Raw genomic sequence first — 25,181 nt, 5'->3', positions numbered from 1 at the left:
TTATTACATCTGCCCTATCTTTAATTGAATGCCACAGAGTGACAGTTTGTTTTCCATCTGGGTGATGCATATCAAGTTATCATGTTTCTTCAAATGACAGATGCCTGATACGCATCAACAACCGTGGCGCTGCACAGGCTAATTGCTGTTCCTTGTAAAATGTTTCTCATCTGAAGCAACCTGCAAAAACCCTGATCTTAAATCACTTCAAGTGGGTAACACAAGATTCAATCACTTACAATTCAACCTTTAACCAACACACAAAAATAGTGTTAAAAACTAAAGTAAAAACAGCATTCAGTTGTAAAGGAAGGTCTAAATTTTCATGATAAATATAGAAATGATCTTTCACTCTGTCATTATATGAACATCTCCAATCCCCCATTTCATTAATGATGCAAAAAGGCCTGTATTAAGGACGTTTTCATTCCCCTAAACCCAACGTCATTAATACTGCAAGCGGTCATTATAAAAGCCATTCATATCATCTCTCCTGGCATATGGAGTTTTTTTCATTTTTCGTGCTCCAATACATTATCTGCACAGACACAGGTCAGTTTGAAATTATGATACAAAACTCCTGACATGAAAGCATCCTATTTTATACAGTATTTACGCAAATTAAAAATATTACTCACCAATGTGTCTTTGACAACAACAATATATGAATGCAAATACTAAAGCTCTGACATGACATATACTTGCTGCAGCTTTCAGTGATTATACACCATGGGTCCACATGAGCAATCTGATGATCCAATAGAGAGCACTAAAGAGCTGTATCAACAGTTCAGCATTTCAACAAAACAATGTTTATCGTGATTGACTGTGGGTTGTCTACATTTCATCCAGCCATTCATTTTCTCTACTGCTTATCCTGCTTAGAGTCATGGGGAGCTGGAGAATTATCCAGCTGAATTCGGGTTGAAAGGCGGGCAACACTGGACTGGTCACCAGTCAGTGGCAGGGCACATATAGAGACACACAACCATTCACACTCACATTACACTATCACTGATTGGGAACTAAACTCCCAAAAGCCACATGTACCAATATACCATCAGTGACCTATGTATTAATTTAACCCTGTTTATTACTGTAGCTGCAGACGTGAAAGACTGCAGCATCATATTGAGAGGTGCTTTTAACATTTTGCCACCTTATTTTGTTTGATGCAATTCTGCACAATCTGCAGTGGAGTTGTAGTTTAATTAGCAGTAAAAAATAAAAATAAAAATTCTGTTTAAAAACCTACTATAGCGGATTTTCACTTTACTATAGGGAATGTGACATGCATCACATGTATTTTTACCAGATGCACAAAATTATATTTCTTATATTCAACGTTAAAAAAAATGTAATGTGCATCTGGAGATAGCAAACTGTATAAAGTCTATAATGTTCCCCACACTCTTTTAGGTTCTCCACATTATTTTGTATGGTTAAAGAGTCACTTTGGCAGACCTGGGAAAGGCAGACAAGGGGAGAGCAAAGGTACAGGACACAGTGAAAGTGGTCCCTCTGTTGGAATAAATTGGTACCACAAATGGTGGACACGTGACTACCACTCCCAATCCGCAGTTTTTTTTCCCATTAAACCAAAGCTCTCTAAAGCATAATCCCTGCTATGACTAGGAGGGAGTTGGAGCCAGAGAGCAATAACTCGTACAGTACATCAAGGGCAGTCATTTTCATTCACATTTCCATGGCAGTGACCCAAAACTGACAATGCAAGATGGAAGGCAAGAAGATAAGGATATTTGCTGTAAAAGCAACAACACAAAATGCCGAATATATCAGATCTCACGCTTCACGGCCTATCCCACATTACACCCACACACCAGCAAAAACAATCAACTAGGGATGTACCACGTAACACAATTTCTTTCACAACAAGTATGAGCACTTGTACTTATATTTGAGTACTCACCGATACCAAGCAACAATACTTGATAATGCCGTTACATCTTGCAATTGTGACAATGTTTTTTTTTATCTTAAGCAAATATTGTTTAAATACACAAAACTCAAACTTTTCTTGCACATGGCATATGCTTCACTCAAGCACTTTACAGAGTAAACTTGTCATTACTGACATTTTAACATGCAACAACATGTTTTTCCAAACAGTATTGATATCCATTTCACTCAAATGTAGCATGTAACACAAGGCATTTCAGGTATGTGGTGTCTTGGCGTGAACAATAGGGGCAGTATGTAAATCAGTACATCGATAAAACACCAAACATAATATAGAGGCTGGCGGATATTCAAGTGGGAAAATTGATACCATATTATCCCCGTGTGTTGACTACAAACTAAGTTGAGCAAAACGGCATGAACGTTGCTTCTTGAGGTAACCACATGCTATAAAATAAAACTGTGACAACAGAAGTCAACCTTTATCACACCAATCACATACTTCTCCATGTTAACCTTGAAATATTTCCACACGGCTGACTCATACTCCACCTGCCGCGACGGTATGTCAGACTGGTAAAGTGGTATCAGTGTTGTAGTATCCATCCATCCAATCTCTGAATCACTTACCCTCATTAGGGTGGCATTTTTAACATTTTTCCAACTATGAATATAAAAACTACAAACACACAGTAAAAGCACTGATACCAACACTGGTATCAGTATCGGTGCACCCCTACAATCAACATGGAGGATTAAATGCCAAAGACCAATCTTGACACTGAAGAGCAACACATATGCATTCCAGAATGAATTTCATACTACAAATTAGTGTGCACCTTACATCATTTTGTCCTGAATGCAAATGTTAACATTTTCAAATATCAGTCCCGTGTTAATACCTTTACACGGGTGGACAGAGTGTAGAAGAAACATTTCCCTGCATGGTTATGTTTGTTTCTGCTCATCCCTTGTGGACGTTGCTTTCAAAAATAAAGGGCAGAGAGAGAGAGAGAGAGAGAGAGAGAAATAAAGGGAGCACAAATTCCTCCTTCTGGGGTTAAACAGTGCCTTCCTCCCAACTCTGCCTGTGCATAAATCAAACAGACGCTGAACAAAGCTATCAGGAAAGGCAGGCAGGCTTTGGACATTTCCCTCTTTGGATGCCTTGGCCCTTTATCCTCGCCATATGGGACGAGGATGGAAGCCGAGGTTGCGAGCACGACACGCTAATCTTATGACAAAACAACATCCCGACGACACTCCCAAGAGGGAAGGAGGCAATGCAGTGAGGACAGGCTGGGGGAAATGGTGGAGACAAACAAGTGGGGTGATGAATTCCCTTCTTTAGCTGTGACCAATTGGAAGATTTTCCTACTCAGCTACATGGCATCTATTTAATGCGTTTTTTCCATTTTGTCCTCAAAAGCAAGTTTTCATGTAATGGACTCAAGCTGCGACTGCTGATTTTTTTCCCTCAAAAATACCTCATCTTCCCTTCTGCTTTCACATGATCCACTTAATTGTTATTCTTATGATTTGGCATTTCTGCTCATGATGAAACTACACCCTACCGTGTTTTTACAATGTCAGCCTGTTTTCATTTGAGCTTGCATCTACGGACACATGCTCAATAGTAGAGGCGAGTGCATCCAGGCAGCTCCTAGGAAACAGAGGAGTACATCATTTCATTAAGGCTGAGACCAGTCTCCATGGTAACCACAGACAGCAGCGTCTGCCTCACTTGCACAAAGGACACGCCCTTGTGAGGGAAGAAAAACAGGAAGTGTTACACAGAAGAGATGACTGACAAAGAGATCACAGATGGCTGCTACTTCGTTTTACAGAAATAGATAAGCCCCTCACACACAGTATATAAAATCAAATATCCACATCAACATCATGCTTTTTGTCCTTTAGCAAAATCATTGCAGGAAGCACAATTGATAGACCCATTGTGAACCACTTTGCTGTAAGCCTCATGCAGGATAATGTATTGCAGAATAAATAATTCAATGCATTCTGCAGAATTGCGAGAGCTAGAAAGCTTTCATAAGGCACATGCTGATATCATCCTCTTTTGGACATCAGCATATCCATAAAACACACACATCAACTGACCGAATACTGAGATACGTTGTAGGGCCAAGAATGGCAAAAATACATCATGTTCTGATGGCTGCTCATAAAAAAAGCTTCTCCTCATTGGCCTCAGCCGCACAGGCCACACACTTGCCCTGCCCTGCCACAACGACTGACATTAGGTGCTGTCTGCCCTGCCCTGCCCAGGCGCAGAGTAGAAGGCTGAGCCGAACTGATAGCGTGGTCGGTGCTGAAGCTGCAGTAGCAGCAGCAGGGAGCGGAAAATTACCTACCCTCCCCCAGCCTTCTCCACTCATATTCACAGAGAGCTGCGGCGTGCAGAACAGGCACTGAAGCACTTTTATGCAGGGAGAGGGCTTCAGGCATTGTTTAAGGAAGCACAACATAGGGAGGATATATTGGAAGGGAAAAAAAAGAACAAAACAGCCCACTGCGGGCTTATGGAGCGAGCAGCCATCTTTAAATCACAAGATGACCCACTTGTCCACACACACGATGCCTTTGCTGCGTGTAAGCACACAAAGCCTCTGTCAAATCTCCCTCACACTGAAGCAAGTGAGCTTCGACAGTCACATCGGACCACGCTTGTTTGCGCTGGACCACTCCCTGAAATGAGGTCATGTCGTCTGAGTGACTCACAGCATCACAGATTTGCCGCGTCACAGTGCTGAACTGAACTTTCCTGTCATTATTCTACTAGTGTAGGAAAAAGAACATTTTCAATGCGTGGAAATCACGAGACTACATAAGAAATATCTTGAAATATGTTGTCATATGTTGTCTGTGCTTTGCTTGAAAGCACCAGTACTGCCTGTGCAGTTTACACATTAGGCATGCTAATGAATTAGATCATGTTTGCAACACTGCAGGGTTAATAGCACACATGTCTGTGGCGATGGACATTAATTCTCTGTTAGTTCCCTCAGCTGCTCTCCTACTCACCAATTGACGGTGAAGGAGAAGGGGGATGGGAAAGCCTAGCATGCAATAGGAGGGGGAGCGGAAGAAGCTAGGTTTACGTGAATAATATCTGCATGTTGAGCATCAGGAGGAATGGGGACGCGAACCGCAGGAGTGAAGAAATAAAGGTCACACTTCATTAACGGTAGAAGTCTTTGATCGAACTGCACAACGTAATTTGGTGCAGAATGCTATTCAATAAAAATGTTTGTGTAATCCATGAAGTGAATAGCAAGCCATAAAAAACAAACATCACCTCCTTTGGCATGCTCATCCATACTGCATATACTCTAGATTCGAATGCAGACACAAACATGAATGGCAAACACTGAGAAAATTTGTGCTGCTACATGAAGATCTGCCATTGTTGCGCTTAGCAAGGCTCTACTAAATGCACAATATATTATTTACAGCTGTTTCCAAGGGAGTTATTTCCAACTTGAAAATGATGTGCCATTGGTGTTGCACAGTATTGTTATTTCTTTGCACTAGTTCAGACAAGGCTCAACTTAAAATGTGTCATTGGTTCCAGGCATTGACTGTACAGAGGGTTGTCGAAGTTAAATACTGAAGTTGTACTATTTTTTTTGCACTACCTCTTAAAAAAACTATTGTATTACTGATAATTTACGTTTTGGGCGATAAAAAAGTTTTAGAGTAAAGAAAAAAAAAAAAGCCTGTGCGTCTTTAATTTGTTCCGTGTGGTATCGAAATGGTATCGAGTACCAATACTGAACTGGGTATCGGTATCGAAGTTGAAATTCTAGTATCGTGACAAGCCTACTAGTGGGTAGCTTTGGTGTGGTGAAGCAAAATTTAATATTAGACAAAATTGTAAGTCAGTATTTCCCAACAAGGCAACACAGAAACATTTTGAACTTTACACCAGCTGGGAAACTTAGGTGTGAGCATGCTCTCTGTCAGGACCATGGACAGCGTTTCTGGCTCCTCAGAACAGACACCCGATGGAAAACTCAACTCAAGAAGAATTTTATAGATTTCAGGACATTAGAACTCACCTTATCTGTATTAGGTAGAGTTTGGGTCCTGGTAAAGGTGTCTCCTCCATTAATACTGATCAGTTCTGCTTCGACAGGAGGAAAGGGTGTGGGGAAAACCACCATGTCACTCTTGAGTGTGTCTGAACTAAAGCAGACGTCATACTGCTGAGTAGCTTTGGAGTAAGACCAGCTCCCGTCAGGGTGGGTGGTGATCATTGGGGCGCTGTACCTGTCGAAGGGTCCATCTGTCTGTCTGTGGCATTTGAAGGCTACTAAAGTGATGAGGCTGACCAGAAAGATGAGCGACACAGCCACAATAGCGATCAGAAGATACAAGTGTAAGTCGGAGAAGCTCTCCTCCTTGATGGGCACATGTCTGAACTGAGTGTGAATGTCAGCTGTGCTTTCAAGCACCACCACATCAATAGACACAGTAGCTGACAAGGAGGGTTCTCCGTTATCACACACCAACACCACCAAGGGGTGACTTTTCAGGTCATTGTCACTCATTCGCCTCTTGGTTCGAATCTCCCCGGTGCTGGTTCCGATCCGGAAGAGGTTATTGTTGCCTTTGGGCTCAGACAGGTGATAGGAGAGCAGTGCATTGTATCCAGAGTCTGCATCTACTGCCCTGAGCTTTGCCACAAAGTATCCCGCTTCAGCAGAATAGGGGATGCTCTCGCTGTTAACGGAGCCATGCTCAGAATAGGGTGCCAAAATAGCGGGACTGTTGTCATTCTCATCCAGGATAAAAACGTTGACCGTCACATTACTGCTGAGTGGAGGAACACCAGAGTCTGTGGCCTGAACTTTGAACTGAAATGTCTTTAATGTTTCGTAGTCAAAAGATTGCAAAGCAACAATATCTCCACTCTCTGAGTTGATGTTAATAATTGATCTCACTATGACATCTTTGTGATTATTACCATTAATAACTGAGAATGATATTTTTGCATTTTCACCCACATCCGGATCATCTGCATTTATGGTACATATAACTGCACCAGGGGGACTGTTTTCCTTAACAAAAACATGAATTAGAGGTTCTTCAAATCGGGGCGTGTTGTCATTGATATCAGAAACATGCACAGTTATTACAGTTGTACTGGACAGGGAAGGAACACCTTCATCAGACGCAGTTATTGTAATATTATATTTAGAAACCTGCTCTCTGTCCAGAGAACCGTCTACAACCAAAGAATAGTGATTTTTGTATGTGTTTTTGATTTTAAACGGGACGGACTCAATGATTCGAACATTAACGATGCCGTTTTTATCTGTGTCATTGTCTTTAACCGTTAAGAGTCCCACCATTGTGTCGAGCGGTGCATCCTCCCTTACCACGTCGACTAATGACGTCACTGATATTTTTGGTGGGTTATCATTAATGTCAACGATTTCAACTAGTATTTTACAATGTGATGCTCTTGAATTCAAGCCTTTGTCTTTTGCTTGCACTCTGATTTCAACAGCATTGCCACTTTCGTGATCCAATTCACCTTTTACTGTAATTTCCCCTGTCACTGAATTAATCGCAAACTTGTCAACATCCTCACCATCGTGATCAATAAAAGAATAAACAATTTCTCCATTTAGACCCTCATCTAAATCACGAGCGTGCACTGATAGAACACTTGTGCCAGGAGGAGCATTTTCAGTCACAGTGGCTTTGTACAACGTGTTGTCGAATATTGGAATGTTGTCATTGCCATCCTGCACGACAATTGTGACTGGTAACGTCCCCGATTTAGCAGGTTTTCCCCCATCCAAAGCTGTTAACGTGAGTTTGATCACTGATTTTTTCTCGCGGTCCAGAGCTTTTTGCAGCACCAATTCAGCAGACATGGTTTGCTCACCCGCATTCTGCACGTCCAAAGAGAAATGCTCATTTTGGCTCAGTTTATAGCTTTTGACTGAATTACTGCCGACATCTGGGTCGAATGCTTTTGGTAAAGTAAATCGTTCGCCAGTAAAAGCCAACTCAGACACATTCAGCACAAGCTCGGGTAGTCGGAAAGTAGGGGCGTTGTCGTTTATGTCCACAATTTTAACCTCAAAACGATAGAGATTCAGAGGCGCGTTTGCTATGGCTTCCACTTCCAAAGAGCACTTCACACGGCGAGAGCACAGCTCCTCTCGATCTATTCTATCCTTTACCACAAGTATTCCCATTTTAGCATTGACTTCCAAATACCTGGCATTCGGTCCTGATATTTGCAAACTTCTCAATTCCAAATCCTGGTCATCGAGGTGCAAGTCCTTTGCTAAATTCCCCACAGTTGTTCCGGGATTTGATTCTTCCGTCACGGAATAAACAATCTGTGCAGATGCCACACTCCATAAGTGAAACAAAGGCAAGGAAATATATGTCCAAAGACGAAAAATGTCGGTCAGTTTCATTCTTTTCAAGGCTCGTTAAACAGATGCCACAGAAATATTGAACTGCACCGGTACCATTTTAACATGTCCGAGTCAGTACAAGCAATGAGGACTGTTATGGTGAACAAAGAATCTCAGTACAATACATCTCTTAATATGGAGAAAAGGGAGGAGCGTTTTAAAGGGTTTGACTTATGCGGGCCGAGAGGGGCATCTTGTGGTCAAAAAATATACATTTTCTGTCAATTTAAAATGGCAGCTTGACAATAATTGACATAAAAATCCACATGCATCATTAAAATAGCACCATCAAAAACGTACGTAATTACCACACCTCTATCCTATTGAAGTTATGTCCATAATTATGTTTTGCTTGATCACCAGAGCGAACGACCAGCTACCTATAGGTACTAAATTCCCAAAATGATGTATTCTCTTTAGTGTTTCCCAACCTTTAGTGAGCCAAAGGTCCCATTTTACATTGGAAAAAAAGTCACGACACATCAAACAAAAATGTCACAAAAAGCATGAATACTAAATTAATTATCTATTCTGAGTTTGATCACAATTTGACCAACTCAGAGTGAAATCTGGGCCTGTTTAATTGAACACGAAGCTGTATAGTCAAGCATGACTTACTGTTGTGTGAATGGTAGGAATGGTTTATTGTACCTTTTGCCATCTAATGGAAGAGCATTTAAAATCGTTCTGCCTGATACTATATGTCACTGGCACAGATAGATGAACAGTTGCAATATGTATGATAAATAAATAGTTCTCTGACAATTTAAGTGAAATTGAATATTTTTTTAAAGCACCCGCTGATGTTCTCTCATGGCACATTCATGTGCCATGGTGCCATGTAAGGAATCACTGCTCTACCCTATACCACAATTTATTATTTCATCAATGTATAAAAAATATCCAACATCATCCTATAATTCCAAAGAAAATGGGAATGAAGCTAATTGGTTTGTTTATGGATTAACACCAAATCAAAACGTTATGACATAGTAGACAACAGACACAAATCTAAACATTGTACTATGTATCGGTTAGGCCGGTGAGATGTGTGCCTGCTACATTACCTTTTCCGTATTAGGTAAAGTCTGAGTCCTGGTAAAGGTGTCTCCTCCATTAATACTGATCAGTTCTGCTTCTACAGGCGGAAAGGGCCCGGGAAATACCACCATATCACTCTTGAGTGTGTCTGAACTGAAACACACGTCGTACTGCTGAGTAGCTTTGGAGTAAGACCAGCTCCCATCAGGGTGGGTGGTGATCATTGGGGCGCTGTACCTGTCGAAGGGTCCGTCTGTCTGTCTATGGCATTTGAATGCTATTAAAGTGATGAGACTGAGCAGAAAGATAAGCGACACGGCCACGATGGCGATGAGCAGATACAAGTGTAAACTGGAAAAGCTCTCCTCCTTGATGGGCACATGTCTGAACTGAGTGTGAATATCAGCTGTGCTTTCAAGCACCACCACATCAATAGACACAGTAGCTGACAAGGAGGGTTCTCCGTTATCACACACCAACACCACCAAGGGGTGACTTTTCAGGTCATTGTCACTCATTCGCCTCTTGGTCCGAATCTCCCCGGTGCTGGTTCCGATCCGGAAGAGGTTATTGTTGCCTTTGGGCTCAGACAGGTGATAGGAGAGCAGTGCATTGTATCCAGAGTCTGCATCTACTGCCCTGAGCTTTGCCACAAAGTATCCGGCTTCAGCAGAATAGGGGATGCTCTCACTGTTAACGGAGCCGTGCTCAGAATAGGGAGCCAAAATGGCGGGACTGTTGTCATTCTCATCCAGGATAAAAACGTTTACGGTCACGTTGCTGCTGAGCGGAGGAACACCAGCGTCTGTGGCCTGAACTTTAAACTGAAAGGTCTTTAATTTCTCAAAGTCAAAAGACTGCAAAGCCACTAGATCTCCGTTTTCTGAGTTAATGTTCATCACTGATGTTAGTGGAATATTTGTGGAAATATTGTCTATCAAATTATACCTGACTTTAGCGTTCTGCTCTACATCAGGATCCAAAGCAGTTAAGGTGAATATAATTGCCCCTGATTCACTATTCTCTTTTACGTAAACATTAATCACTGATTCTAGAAATATGGGTGCATTGTCATTGACGTCAGAAATTTGAATAGGAATAATTGATGTGCTTGAGAGAGGCGGAGTGCCCTCATCTGATGCTATAACAGTGATATTGAATTCAGAAATAGATTCTCTGTCAAGAGGTTCTTCTACTGTTAATGAATAATAATTTTTATAGTTCATCTTGAGTTTAAAAGGCACCAAGCCAACAAGTTCAGCCCTGGTCTGTCCATTTTCACCCCCATCTTTATCGCTGACAGTCATCAAAGCAACCACTGTACCTGCCTCAGCATCCTCCTTAACCGGACTCATTAGAGAGGTAACAGTGATTTCAGGAATATTGTCATTAACATCCACTGCCTCCACTAAAACCTTTCCATGCACACTCCGAGAGGGGGAGCCCTTGTCCCTTGCTAGTACTCTTATGTCAAAAGCTTTGTTTTCCTCATAATCTACCTTTCCTGCCACACTTATTTCACCAGTGTCGGGATTAATGGCAAACACTGTTTTGGGATTGAAATTGTCCCTAACAATGAATGAATACACAATCTCGCCATTTATTCCCTCATCTAAATCTGTAGCCTGAACTGTCACTATGGAGGTAAAAAGCGGGGCGTTTTCAATCACCTGAGACTTGTACAGAGGCTGACTAAACACGGGAACATTATCATTTGTATCGATGACGTTTACTGTTATATCTAAAGTCCCTGAGCGGGGAGGCTTTCCTCCGTCGAGAGCAGTTAAAGTGAGGTGGACGACGGACTGCTTCTCCCTGTCTAAAGATTTCTGCAACACCAGCTCAGCAGACTCACTGTGTTGAACACCGCCCTGTGCGTCCAGTGCAAAGTATTCATTCGGACTCAGCTTGTAGCTTTTCACCGAGTTACTGCCAGTGTCAGCGTCATTTGCCATGGGTAGTAGATATCTTTCACCCGGAAAGGACGATTCTGAAATGTTGAAAATCTTCTCTTTTTCACGAAAAGACGGTGCGTTGTCGTTGATGTCGATGAGTTGAACTTCAATACGATGAACACGCATCGGGTGGCTCAATATGGCTTCAATGTTTACTGAGCATTTGGCCGTATTGGGACAAAGCTGCTCGCGGTCGATCCTGTCACAAACGTATAAAGCACCAGATTTTAAATCCACGTCGAAATACTTGTTTGACGTCCCAGATAGGACTCTTAAATCCCGTTTTTCCAAATCGTGTATATTAATTTGTAATTCCTTGGCGAGATTCCCCACTACCGATCCTTTGTCAACCTCCTCGGGGACAGAAAATGAGACCTGCGCCACGCTGCCGTCGTACAAACAAAGCAAAAGGACCATATGCATCCAAATCATGCTCGATTGCCCACAACGTCCACTCATTGCGACAAAATAAAATCAATAATTTCGGAACATGCCCATTGTCAACACTTGCAACGAGGAGAAACCCTGTAGAATATGTCTTGCAGGCTCTTGCGTATATATCCCGACAAAGCACAATGAGCGACTGAAGAACAGGAGGAGGTGTCTATACCGGATGGGTGGATGGAGCACGCGGTTGGGGGGTGGGGGTTAGGCGGCACAAGCTTGGTGTCAAGCGACACCAACTGATGTTATGATGCTATTGCTAAATATGCTCTAAACCAGCTGAATAAACAGTCGGTGCTGTGGTTAAAAAAACAAAACAATACTGACTCAAACGCAAAGAGGAAAAAGAAATCTGCAAAACCAAATTCGATGGTGTATTTGAGAGCATAACAAAAATGCTTTACAGAGGGTAAATCTGAATTAAATATACTACTAAAAAAAAAAAAAAAAAAAACTTTTGCTGAGAGCAAGCGTCTAGGTCAGGGGTGTCCAGCTCCGGTCCTCAAAGGCCGTTTTCCTGCACGTTTTCCAATTCTCCTTGCGGCAACACACCTGATTTAAATGATCAGCTCATCAGCAAGCTCCGAAGAAGCTTGATAACGATCACGATCTCTTGAAACAGGTGCGTTGCAGCTGGGATAGATGGAAAACAGGCAGGACACCGGCCCTTGAGGACCGAGTTTGGACACCCCTGCTCTAAGTCATCTATTGGGAGTCAAAACACGATTCAGCACCACGGATAGATTCCTCAGAATCACATAGGTCTCAATTCAACACAATTCACGGTTCAACGTAGTTTTAAAATCATCCATCAAAATATTATTCAGAAATGGCCAAACTTGACATATTTGAATTTGGTTTGAGCGAGCAAGTATTGTCTTGATATAGTTTCAATCAATGGAAATAAACAAAATAAATAACTTTTTAAAAAGAAATCGTAAGGGAGATAGAGCTTTATATTATTGAAAACCTTAAATTAAACTCATATAAATTCCACTATTCCTCATAGTATTATATGTAAAATTAAATTATACTAAAATATAAATTTCATATTATTTATGATGGGCACATTTTCTTTGCTCAGTGTCACAGAGTCATCAGGCGATACACCACCAACACAGTGAAACAGGGGAAAGTGCTGGGTGAGAATGTACTTGCAAATATTATTGTAACATATTTAGCAAAATAAGTACTGAGTCAGCAGTTTCTAACATTCATCAAAAACATGTTTAAAATTGAGTACAGTATGTGTAAGGACGTCACTTTAAACTATAGAATAATTTATGGAAGACCCCCCGAATTATTTGTATGTGCAACAATTTGCTTGGTTTAGTCACAGTAGCCAATTACATTATGTATAAAATTATATTCCTTTGAATGGTACCTTAACATATCAAATGAATAAATAAATAAATGCCACAATTTCAGTCATTTTCAACACACTGTAGATTTCCAATAAGTGGCAAAACAATTGAAATGTGGCAGATGACGAATTTAAATGCTTATCCTAACATGAATCATTCTCCTAGCCACAAAAATACAGTACAGTGGATTAAGGAAATCGACACACACCTGTTTAAACGGCAGGCTTATGTGATGTAAAAAAAATGAGACCAAGATAATTCCATCCATCCATCCTCTATCGATACCACTTGTCCTCACAAGGGTTGCGGGGCGTGCTGCAGCCTATCCCAGCTGTCTTCGGGCAGTAGGCGGGGGACACCCTGAAATGGTTGCCAGCCAATCGCAGGGCACACAGAGACAAACATCCGCACTCACAATCACACCTAGGGGCAATTTAGAGAGTCCAATCAACTTACCATGCATGTTTTTGGAATGTGGCAGGAAACCGGAGCACCCGGAGAAAACCCACGCAGGTACGGGGAGAACATGCAAACTCCACACAGGGAGGCCGGAGCTGGGATAGAACCCACGACGTCTGAACTGCGAGGCAAATGTGCTAACCAGTCGATCACCGTACCGCCCACCAAGATAATTAATTTCAAATATTTCCCATAATGTGAACCTGTACAATTTAACTGAAAAAAATCTTTTTGAGAAGAGAAGTAAAATTAATCGACTGAGCTATAGTGTTTGCACAAGTGTGCACACCCGCTTATAACTGGGGATGTGGCCCTTGTTACATGGACCTTGGCAAGTACCTCTGATTAAACCCAAATGGAGTTAATTCGTTCTAGAAGACTTTTTTCCAACATCCCATTTTGCTTTCACCCAGAAGCCAAAACATTCGGTGCTAACACTTACTTGTATTTGGAACTGTTTATAATTACAATTTGACTAAAACCCCAATTCCATCTTAAGGAAAACAGCCTCAAAACATGACATTGCCTAATGTTCTTTTGTTGTAAAACAGTGCTGTTTGTGCCAAACATACCATTTTGAATTATGGGCAAAAGTTCAACCTTGATTTCATTGAGCCATAGCACATTTTCCCAAATAAGTATGGGAGATTTTTAAATTGTTATACTTCCCCTGTTCAAAATGTTTTTTTTAGTTTATTTTTTCATTTGAGTTGTACAGGTATAAGACACAATAATGGTGGAAACGGTTTCAGAAATATTTATCTTGGTCTTGATTTATTATATATATAAGAGTTGCATTCGAACAAGGGTGTGTAGACCTTTTTATTTCCACTGTACACTGTATGTATGAATTAGAAATGTATGAATACATAAAAGTGGGTTTTCTCCGGGTACTCCGGTTTCCTCCCACATTCCAAAAAACATGCATGGTAAGTTGATTGGACACTCTAAATTGCCCCTAGGTGTTATTGTGAGTGCGGATGTTTGTCTCTGTGTGCCCTGCAATTGGCTGGCAACCAATTCAGGGTGTCCCCCGCCTACTGCCCAAAGCCAGCTGGGATAGGCTCCAGCACGCCCCGCGACCCTTGTGAGGATAAGCGGTACAGATAATGGATGGATGGATAAATACATAAAAACAATATGGGTTTATAAAAGTTCAGCCTACCTTCTCAGTATTAGGTAGGGTCTGAGTCCTGGTAAAGGTGTCTCCTCCGTTAATACTGATCAGTTCTGCTTCTACAGGCGGAAACGGCGTGGGAAAAACCACCATATCACTCTTGAGTGTGTCTGAGCTGAAGCACACGTCGTACTGCTGAGTAGCTTTGGAGTAAGACCAGCTCCCGTCAGGGTGGGTGGTGATCATTGGGGCACTGTACCTGTCGAAGGGTCCGTCTGTCTGTCTATGGCATTTGAATGCTATTAAAGTGATGAGGCTGAGCAGAAAGATGAGCGACACGGCCACAATGGCGATAAGCAGATACAAGTGTAAGCTGGAAAAGCTCTCCTCCTTGATGGGCACATGTTTAAACTGAGTGTGGATGTCAGCTGTGCTTTCAAGCACCACCACATCAATAGCCACAGTAGCTGACAGGGAGGCTTCTCCGTTATCACACACCAACACCACCAAGGGGTGACTTTTCAGGTCATTGTCACTCATTCGCCTCTTGGTCCGAATCTCCCCGGTGCTGGTTCCAATCCGGAAGAGGTTATTGTTGCCTTTGGGCTCAGACAGGTGGTAGGAGAGCAGTGCATTGTATCCAGAGTCTGCATCTACTGCCCTGATCTTTGCCACAAAGTATCCCGCTTCAGCAGAATAGGGGATGCTCTCACTGTTAACGGAGCCGTGTTGAGAATACGGTGCCAGTATGGCAGGACTGTTGTCATTCTCGTCAAGGATAAAAACATTGACTGTCACGTTGCTGTTGAGCGGAGGAAGACCAGAGTCTATTGCCTGAACTTTGAACTGAAAAGTCTTAATTTTCTCAAAGTCAAAAGATTGTAAATTGACTATATCACCACTCTCCGAATTAATGTTCATCACCGATGTTATTGGAATACCATTTGCATCTCCCAATAATGTATACTTCACTCTTGCATTCTCATTCATATCCGAATCCATTGCGGTTATTCTGTGGACACTGGCTCCCACAGGACTGTTTTCTTTCACATATATATTAATAATGGGTTCAGAGAAACGTGGTGCATTGTCATTAACATCAGCCACTTGAATGGCAATAATGCTCGTGCTAGATAGAGGAGGGCTCCCCTCATCATTTGCTTCAAGAGTGACATTGTAAAATGAATATTCCTCCCTATCAAGTGGACCGTCCACAACTAGAGAGTAATAGTTTTTATAATTCGATTTAAGCTTAAAAGGTGTAGAGCCACTTAGTTTGCATTGGGTGTTGCCGTTTATTCCTCCGTCTTTATCAGTCACCGTCACTAAAGCAACGACGCTTCCAATCTCAGCGTCTTCTTTAACGGGGTTCGTGAGTGACGTCACCACAATTTCTGGAGCATTGTCGTTCATGTCAAGCACTTCAACCAGTAGCTTTGCATTTGCTCTTCGAGGCAACAAACCTTTATCAGTTGCTTGGACGTGAATATCATATGCTGCTTGCGCCTCAAAGTCCAAACGGCCTTTTACAGCAATCTCACCCGTGTCTGCAACTATTAAAAAGACGTCTGCGGGGTCAAAATGCGCACGCTTAACAAAAGCAAATCTTATCCTACCATTGTCTCCTTCATCTAAATCTGTAGCACTTAATTGAATCACCAAAGACCCAGGTGGCGCATTTTCTTTCACACGAGCCTTGTACAGCGCTTGACTAAATGAGGGTGTGTTATCATTAACATCCAAAACATTTACATGCAACAATAATGTGCCAGATTTGGAAGGCTTTCCTCCATCAACAGCGGTCAGTGTTAATTTTACGGTGCTTTGTTTTTCTTTGTCTAAAGCTTTTAGCAGCACCAACTCAGCAGATACACTCTGCTCTCCACCACCCTGCACATCTAAAGAAAAATATTCATTTGTGCTCAGCGTGTAAGTCTTTATCGAGTTTCCTGCAGTATCAGCGTCAAGCGCTAGTGGAAGTAAGAAATGCTCGCCTGTGGGTGATATTTCAGACACGTTGATTGAATGCGACTCCTCCACGAAACGAGGTGCGTTGTCGTTTAAATCATCTACCACCACTTCAATTCGATGCAGCGCCATCGGGTTCCTCAGTATGGCCTCTAAATTGAGAGTGCATTTGATCGCCTTTGGACACAGCTCCTCGCGGTCTACTCTCTCGGCAACATAAAGCTCCCCCGTACGAAAATTGGTCTTGAAGTATTCCTTACTGTAAATCGACACGACACTTAGATCACGAATTTGCAGGTCCCTCACGTTGACATTTAAATCCTTCGCTAGGTTTCCCACCACGGTTCCTTTGTCCACCTCTTCGGTAACAGAGTAGGTAATCTGAGCAGCGCAGCAGTGCCATAAAACGGCAATAAAGAACCAGCAGAGACTTGAATGTTTCCGTCCACAACCCATTGCTTTTTCCACAGATTCCCAGCTAAAAAAAAAACCCCCACAGTGGTTCATCCACAAAACAACGACCGATCGTCCATAATTCCATCCGCTATCCTCCTCCTCCGAATATGTAAGTCTTTTGGGCTACGCACTCAATGCGATCAGTCTGATGACGCGCCACGGGAGTGTGGAGATGTGAAGCTCATACAAAGTGGTGGTCTAATGCGACCTCAAGCGTTCAAAGTTGGTATTTTCCCTAAAAGGAGAGTATACTTTAAACGGTTATACTGCTGTGTGAAATTATTAATAGCAGTTTTCTTCAAATATGATAAAATGCCCCCCACCCCCACCCCAAAAAACCCATACACTTGGTTAATACTATTTATAATATATATTATTTACTTGTAAAGAGAGGAATTTGATTTTGGAATAATGAAACTTAAACAATGTAGTTCAAAAAGTAAAACTCTAATAGGCCCACAACAGTGCAAGTAGAAAATTTAAATGTAAATCTGCAGTGTAATCATGCAGAGTATTTTATCAAGATAAATTAAGGCAAAATCGGGTCAAAATCACGTAAAGTTCCACCCACATTGTTTTGTGGAAATTGAGACATTCTTAATTGTGGCAAAGCAACTGGCTATTATGGCCCAAAAATTGTTTTGAAGTTCAACACAATAAAATAGAGACGCTATTTGATCGGTAATTTCTATGAACATTTTTATACAATTCAAGAGCATGTGACGTTTGGGCATGGGGTCAGTGATGTGGTTTGATTAGAAATCAAGAAAGCTTTTACACTGTACATTGAAAAATATATTCAGCACCAAGGACAGGGCAAATTGATCGCTTTTTTTGGGTAATTTATCTTGAGGCCTCTAGCCAATCCCTGCTAACTTGGTGTAAAATGCAAATTGAAATACGTACTCCACCCTTGACCAGCCAACAGTCAATACTGGGCTGTGAATTGATCCCACAGCACTGTAATGGACACCAGCTATACGTAAAAGACTACACTACCATGGCCAAAGACAGGGCCCCATTTTGCTACTGAAATCAACAAATCTGCATCAAACAAATTGCAAAATGCCATATCTGTCTTTTTCTTCATACGCGAAATATCCTGCAGTCTGTTTAGTCATAGCTGATTATAAATCATATGTGGAGATTAATATTATTGAGTGTAGGAATAAAAAACACAGAAATTTTAAGCCTACCTTCTCAGTAGTGGGTAAAGTTTGAGTCCTGGTAAAGGTATCTCCTCCATTAATACTGATCAGTTCTGCTTCTACAGGTGGAAAGGGCGTGGGAAAAACCACCATATCACTCTTGAGTGTGTCTGAGCTGAAGCACACGTCGTACTGCTGAGTAGCTTTGGAGTAAGACCAGCTCCCATCAGGGTGGGTGGTGATCATTGGGGCGCTGTACCTGTCGAAGGGTCCGTCTGTCTGTCTGTGGCATTTGAAGGCTATTAAAGTGATCAGGCTGATCAGAAAGATGAGTGAGAGGGCCACAATGGCGATGAGCAGATACAAGTGTAAGCTGGAAAAGCTGTCCTCCTTGATGGGCACATGTTTAAACTGGGTTTGGATGTCAGCTGTGCTTTCAAGCACAACAACATCAATAGACACAGTAGCTGACAGGGAGGCTTCTCCATTATCACACACCAACACCACCAAAGGGTGACTTTTAAGGTCATTGTCACTCATTCGCCTCTTGGTCCGAATCTCCCCGGTGCTGGTTCCGATCCGGAAGAGGTTGTTGCTGCCTGGCTCAGACAGGTGATAGGAGAGCAGTGCATTGTATCCAGAGTCTGCATCTACCGCCCTGATCTTTGCCACAAAGTATCCTGCTTCAGCAGAATAGGGAATGCTCTCACTATTAACGGAGCCGTGCTCAGAATAGGGAGCCAAAATGGCGGGACTGTTGTCATTCTCATCCAGGATAAAAACGTTGACAGTTGCATTACTGCTGAGTGGAGGAGCTCCAGAGTCTGTGGCCTGAACTTTGAACTGAAAAGTCTTTAACTTCTCATAGTCAAAAGACTGCAAACTCACTATATCTCCAGTCTCTGAGTTAATGTTTAGAAGTAGCGAAATCGGAATATTCCTTGAATAACTATCTAACAATGTGTATGACATTTTCGCATTTGCATCCAAATCAGGGTCAACTGCATTTATTGAACAAAGAGAATATCCAATTGGACTATTTTCTTTGACATATACATTAAAAAAAGGTTCTAGAAAACGAGGTGCATTATCATTTACATCAGAAACATGAACAGTAATGATCCTTCTAGTGGACAGAGCTGGACTTCCGTCATCTGTGGCTATAATGGTGACATTATAAAAAGAGCTGTTTTCTCTGTCGAGTGCTCCATCAACAACTAAAGAATAATCATTTTTGTAGTTAGTTTTCAGCTTAAAAGGAACGGATCCAACTACCTTACAGTTGGTTACACCATTATTGCCACCATCCTTATCACTCACTGTAACCAAAGCAACAATTGTCCCCAATTCTGCGTTTTCCCTGACTGGGCTCATCAGCGACGTCACCGTTATTTCAGGGGTATTGTCATTCACATCAATTATTTCTATGAGCAGTTTAGCATGTGCACTACGAGGAACAGAGCCTTGATCCATTGCTTGAATCCTGACCTCATAAGATGGAGTCTCTTCGTAATCTAAAATACCTTTCACGGTGATTTCACCTGTTTCTGCATTTAGATTAAAAATATTTGATGGATCATTGTTACCTCGTTTTACTAAGGAATATGTGATTTTACTGTTCACGCCTTCGTCTAAATCCGTTGCATTCAATTTAATCACAAGTGAGGCCTGTGCGGCATCCTCACTCAGACGCACTTTATAAAGCGACTTGCTAAACGTGGGCACGTTGTCGTTAACATCGAGGACATTTACGCGTATTTGCAGCGAGCCAGATTTAGGAGGTTTGCCCCCGTCGACAACGGTGAGCGTGAGTGTGATAAGAGGTTGTTTCTCTCGGTCTAAAGACTTTTGTAGCACTAATTCTGCAGACACACCGTGGTCTCCTCCGCTCTGCACATCGAGTGTAAAATGCTCATTGTTGCTCAGTTTATAGCTGCTCACCGAGTTACTGCCGATGTCTCCGTCCACAGCCACCGGAAGGAGGTACCGCTCTCCCGGTGAAGCTGATTCAGAAATGTCCAAAGAGTATTCATTTTCTAAAAATGCCGGCGAATTGTCATTTACATCCAAAATACGGATCTCAATACGATGTGCCGTCATTGGATTGTTTAACACAGCTTGTATCCTGAGCGAACATTTTACCACATTCGGACAAATCTTCTCCCTGTCTATTCTTTCCTTCACAAATAGGTTACCGCTCTGTAAATTCACACTAAAATACTCTTTACTGTGACTGGAAACCACACGCAGATCTCTGGTGTCTAGCTCCTGCACGTTGAGGTTTAAATCCTTCGCGATGTTGCCCACCACGAAGCTTTTGTTCGCCTCCTCGTTAATGGAGTAGGACAACTGGGAAGCAGATGAGCCGTAGATACAAACAAGAAAAGCAAAGTAAATCCAGAAATCGTGTATTTGTTGACGCGTCCTCATCGTCAATGAAGCAGAATTAACAGACTGCCGTCGATCATGTATCCACATTGACATCATTTAATCCAGTGCAGCATCCTGTTGCGAGGTTGCAGTGCGTCTCCGTGCGTCTTCTGCGCATGAACCACCGGCAGATGACGATGTCTTTTTCTACACGCAGGGCGGAGTAGGAATATGAAGGCGCCGTGAAATCAACATCTTCGTATCTACGGTCTCTTGCGACCCCGTGTGGCAAATTTAAGGTAAGTCTATCACCATGACTGTCGCTGCACAAGCAGAATGGCCTCAGAGTAACAAAATAAGCTTTTTTTTTTTTTTTTTTTTTTTTAAATCAGATGTTCAGGCCTCACACAAAAGAATGCTAGAAAACGTTGATTCACATATTCCACTTAAAATGTATTGGAACATTTTAAGAACATTATACAGCAATAGTAACAGATATACTTATTTCTCTGAAATAGTTGCTGACATCACATCACACAAACAAACCAACAAACTGTCAGTAGCAGTATGAACTCTAAAATACTACTACTACTACTACTCTGAAAAGAAAACCTTTCTGAATTTACTCCAATTTATTTCTACAAGTGCTTGAACAAAATAAAAGCAACTTGATCCAAATACATTTTTTAAAGTAGAGTAATGGTATACGTATAAAATGGATGTATCCAAATGATCTTATTTTGTGCGCACACTTGACAAAACAAAATTGAGTAGATTCAACACGCTATTTTTGTCAGTGTACTACTACAATATGAAATATGTATTAACAATCATGGTACTGAATGTGGGGTCACCAATGTCTTCCATGCAGGCAGTGTGCAGTTCCCGTGGAGTGACAGTGTGAATGTGACTGACTGAATGGTTGTCTATATTCTGTATGTGCCCTGTGATTGACGGTGACTAGTCCAGGGGTGTGGTCCACCTTTCACCTGGAAGCTAGGATAGGCTCAACCTCGCCTAAAACCTGACCTGGATAAGCAATATACAAAATGGTCGGATGGATAGTTAATCTGATAAGTAATATGAAGAACCTACAAAAGTGCATGGAAGTCCAGCACCTCGGACAGTGGCATTTTAGAGTTGATTTTTTTCTCCACCAAATGGAAAGTGAGGTGCTATGGGAAGTCAAGAATGGAACTTTAACACCACAGACATGACCACAGTAGAGCCAGTATTACAGAGAACACACAAAGCCTTCATCTTAAACCAACACCACAGGACTTATATCAGCACTACAGCTCACCATGAGGCACAAACTACATGAGAAAACATATTGATTCCTCCATCTGTGAGTGGTTTTCATTATTTGCACAAATGCTCTAAATGACCATCTTATACCTGTTTGAGTTTACCAAGTGATTGTCAACCAGGCGTTTGTCATAAAAAATTCTATGTTTTAGGTTATGACAGTTTACGGTGTACATTGCTTTCAATGGTCAGCCTGCGTAGTCAACTAAGGCAAAAAACATTATGTGTCAGCCTACCTTCTCGGTGTTAGGTAGGGTCTGAGTCCTGGTAAAGGTGTCTCCTCCATTAATACTGATCAGTTCTGCTTCTACAGGCGGAAACGGCGTGGGAAAAACCACCATATCACTCTTGAGTGTGTCTGAGCTGAAGCACACGTCGTACTGCTGAGTAGCTTTGGAGTAAGACCAGCTCCCGTCAGGATGCGTGGTGATCATTGGGGCACTGTACCTGTCGAAGGGTCCGTCTGTCTGTCTATGGCATTTGAATGCTATTAAAGTGATGAGGCTGAGCAGAAATATGAGCGACACGGCCACAATGGCGATGAGCAGATACAAGTGTAAGCTGGAAAAGCTCTCCTCCTTGATGGGCACATGTCTGAACTGAGTGTGGATGTCATCTGTGCTTTCAAGCACCATCACATCAATAGACACAGTAGCTGACAAGGAGGGTTCTCCGTTATCACACACCAACACCACCAAGGGGTGACTTTTCAGGTCATTGTCACTCATTCTCCTCTTGGTCCGAATCTCCCCGGTGCTGGTTCCGATCCGGAAGAGATTGTTGCTGCCTTTGGGCTCAGACAGGTGATAGGAGAGCAGTGCATTGTATCCAGAGTCTGCATCTACTGACCTGATCTTTGCCACAAAGTATCCCGCTTCAGCAGAATAGGGGATGCTCTCACTGTTAACGGAGCCATGCTCAGAATAGGGAGCCAAAATGGCGGGACTGTTGTCATTCTCATCCAGGATAAAAATGTTGACAGTCACATTACTGCTGAGTGGAGGAACACCAGAGTCTGTGGCCTGAACTTTAAACTGAAACGTCTTTAACTTTTCATAGTCAAAAGATTGCAAACTGACTATATCTCCAGTCTCTGAGTTAATGTTAAGAAGTGACGAAATCAGAATATTCCTTGGATAACTATCTAACAATGTGTATGACACTTTCGCATTTGCATCCAAATCAGGGTCAACTGCATTTATTGAACAAAGAGAATATCCAATTGGACTATTTTCTTTGACATATACATTAATAAAGGGTTCTAGAAAACGAGGTGCATTGTCATTTACATCAGAAACATGAACAGTAATGATTCTTCTAGTGGACAGAGCTGGACTTCCGTCATCTGTTGCTATAATGGAGACATTGTATATCGAGGTATTTTCTCTGTCGAGTGCTCCATCAACAACTAAAGAATAATCATTTTTGTAGTTGGTTTTCAGCTTAAAGGGAACTGATCCAACAACCTTACAGTTGGTTACACCATTATTGCCACCATCCTTATCACTCACTGTAACGAAAGCAACAATTGACCCCAATTCTGCGTTCTCTTTGAGTGGGGTCATCAGTGACGTCACCGTTATTTCAGGGGCGTTGTCATTCACATCGATTATTTCTATGAGCAGTTTAGCATGTGCATTACGAGGAAAGGGGCCTTGATCCATTGCTTGAATCCTGACCTCATAAAATGGAGTCTCTTCATAATCTAAAATACCTTTCACGGTGATTTCACCCGTTTCTGCATTTAGATCAAAAATATTTGATGGATCATTGTTGCCTCGTTTAATAAAAGAATATGCGATTTTACTGTTCACGCCTTCGTCTAAATCTGTTGCATTTAATTGAATCACGACTGAGCCCTGCGCGGCATCTTCGCTCAGACGCACTTTATAAAGCGACTTGCTAAACGTGGGCACGTTGTCGTTAACATCGAGGACATTTACGCGTATTTGCAACGAGCCAGATTTAGGAGGTTTACCGCCGTCGACAGCGGTGAGAGTGAGTGCAATGAGAGGTTGTTTCTCTCGATCTAAAAACTTTTGTAACACCAATTCCGCAGACATACCGTGGTCTTCTCCGCTCTGCACATCGAGTGTAAAATGCTCATTGTTGCTCAGTTTATAGCTCCTCACCGAGTTACTGCCGATGTCTGCGTCCACGGCCACCGGAAGGAGGTACCGCTCTCCCGGTAAAGCTGATTCAAAAATGTTCAAAGTGTACGCATTTTCTATAAAAGAAGGTGAATTGTCATTTATATCCAAAATATTGATCTCAATGCGATGTGCCGTCATCGGATTGTTTAACACGGCTTGTATCCTGAGCGAACATTTTACCACATTCGGACAAAGCTCCTCCCTGTCTATTCTTTCCTTCACAAATAGGTTACCGCTCTGTAAATTCACACTAAAATACTCTTTATTGTGGCTGGAAACTACACGCAGATCTCTGGTGTCTAGCTCCTGCACGTTGAGGTTTAAATCCTTGGCGATGTTGCCCACCACGAAGCCTTTGTTCGCCTCCTCGTTAATGGAGTAGGACAACTGTGAAGCGGATGCTCCGTAGATACAAAGAAGAAAAGCAAAGTAAATCCAGGAATCGTGTCTTAGTTGACGCGTCCTCATCGTCAATGAAGCAAAATTAACAGACTGCCGTCGATCATGTATCCACATTGAGATCATTTAATCCAATGCAGCATACTCTTGCGAGGTTGCTGTGCGTGTCCGTGTGCATTCTACGCACGAACCGCCGAGATGACGATTTATTTTTCTCCATGCAGGGCGGAGTAGGAATATGAAGGAGCCGTGAAATCAACACATTCGTATCTACGGTCTCCTGCGACCCCGTGTGGCGAATTTAAGGTAAGTCTATCATCATGACTGTCACTGCACAAGCATAATGACCTCAGAGCAACACAATAACCTTTTTAAAAAGTAGATATCTACACTGAAAAAAATGATGTGCATCATTTGCTCAATTTTAATTCTTCAGGGGTTTGCACGAAATGTAGTAATCTGAATTCAGATACATTTTAAAGTAAATTATACATCTACTTAAATAATGTATCTGGGTCCAAATTGTTTTATTTCGTGTAACCACCTAATAAAATATAGTTGAGTAAATTCAACCATCATTTTTTTTAGTGTAGACCTGACACCTGATAACGCGAG

The 25,181-nt window shown here is 42.0% G+C and overlaps 1 protein-coding gene across 32 annotated transcripts in view; it reads right to left on the bottom strand.

The window, feature by feature from the left end:
* The window catches only part of LOC147151834 (protocadherin alpha-C2-like), a 185,482-nt gene that overhangs the window by 20,445 nt on the left and 139,856 nt on the right, over positions 1 to 25,181 (bottom strand). The window contains exon 1 of one of the 32 annotated variants that reach the window (XM_086018872.1): positions 22,251 to 24,738. The exons of 28 other annotated variants lie outside the window; for them this stretch is intronic. In XM_086018872.1, the coding sequence (XP_085874998.1) occupies positions 22,251 to 24,692 (2,442 nt within the window). In that variant the 5' untranslated portion in view covers positions 24,693 to 24,738. Of the gene's footprint in view, positions 1 to 6,002; positions 7,694 to 9,451; positions 11,947 to 14,812; positions 17,421 to 22,250; positions 24,739 to 25,181 lie in introns of those variants that run through there. 3 more of the 32 variants (XM_086018880.1, XM_086018918.1, XM_086019069.1) reach the window with 3 other exon arrangements.

The sequence above is a fragment of the Filicampus tigris genome, chromosome 2, assembly GCF_054856515.1.
Source record: "Filicampus tigris isolate MCC_2025a chromosome 2, RoL_Ftig_1.0, whole genome shotgun sequence".
Taxonomy (NCBI): Eukaryota; Metazoa; Chordata; class Actinopteri; order Syngnathiformes; family Syngnathidae; genus Filicampus; species Filicampus tigris.
This window is presented reverse-complemented; position numbering and strand designations above follow the sequence as displayed.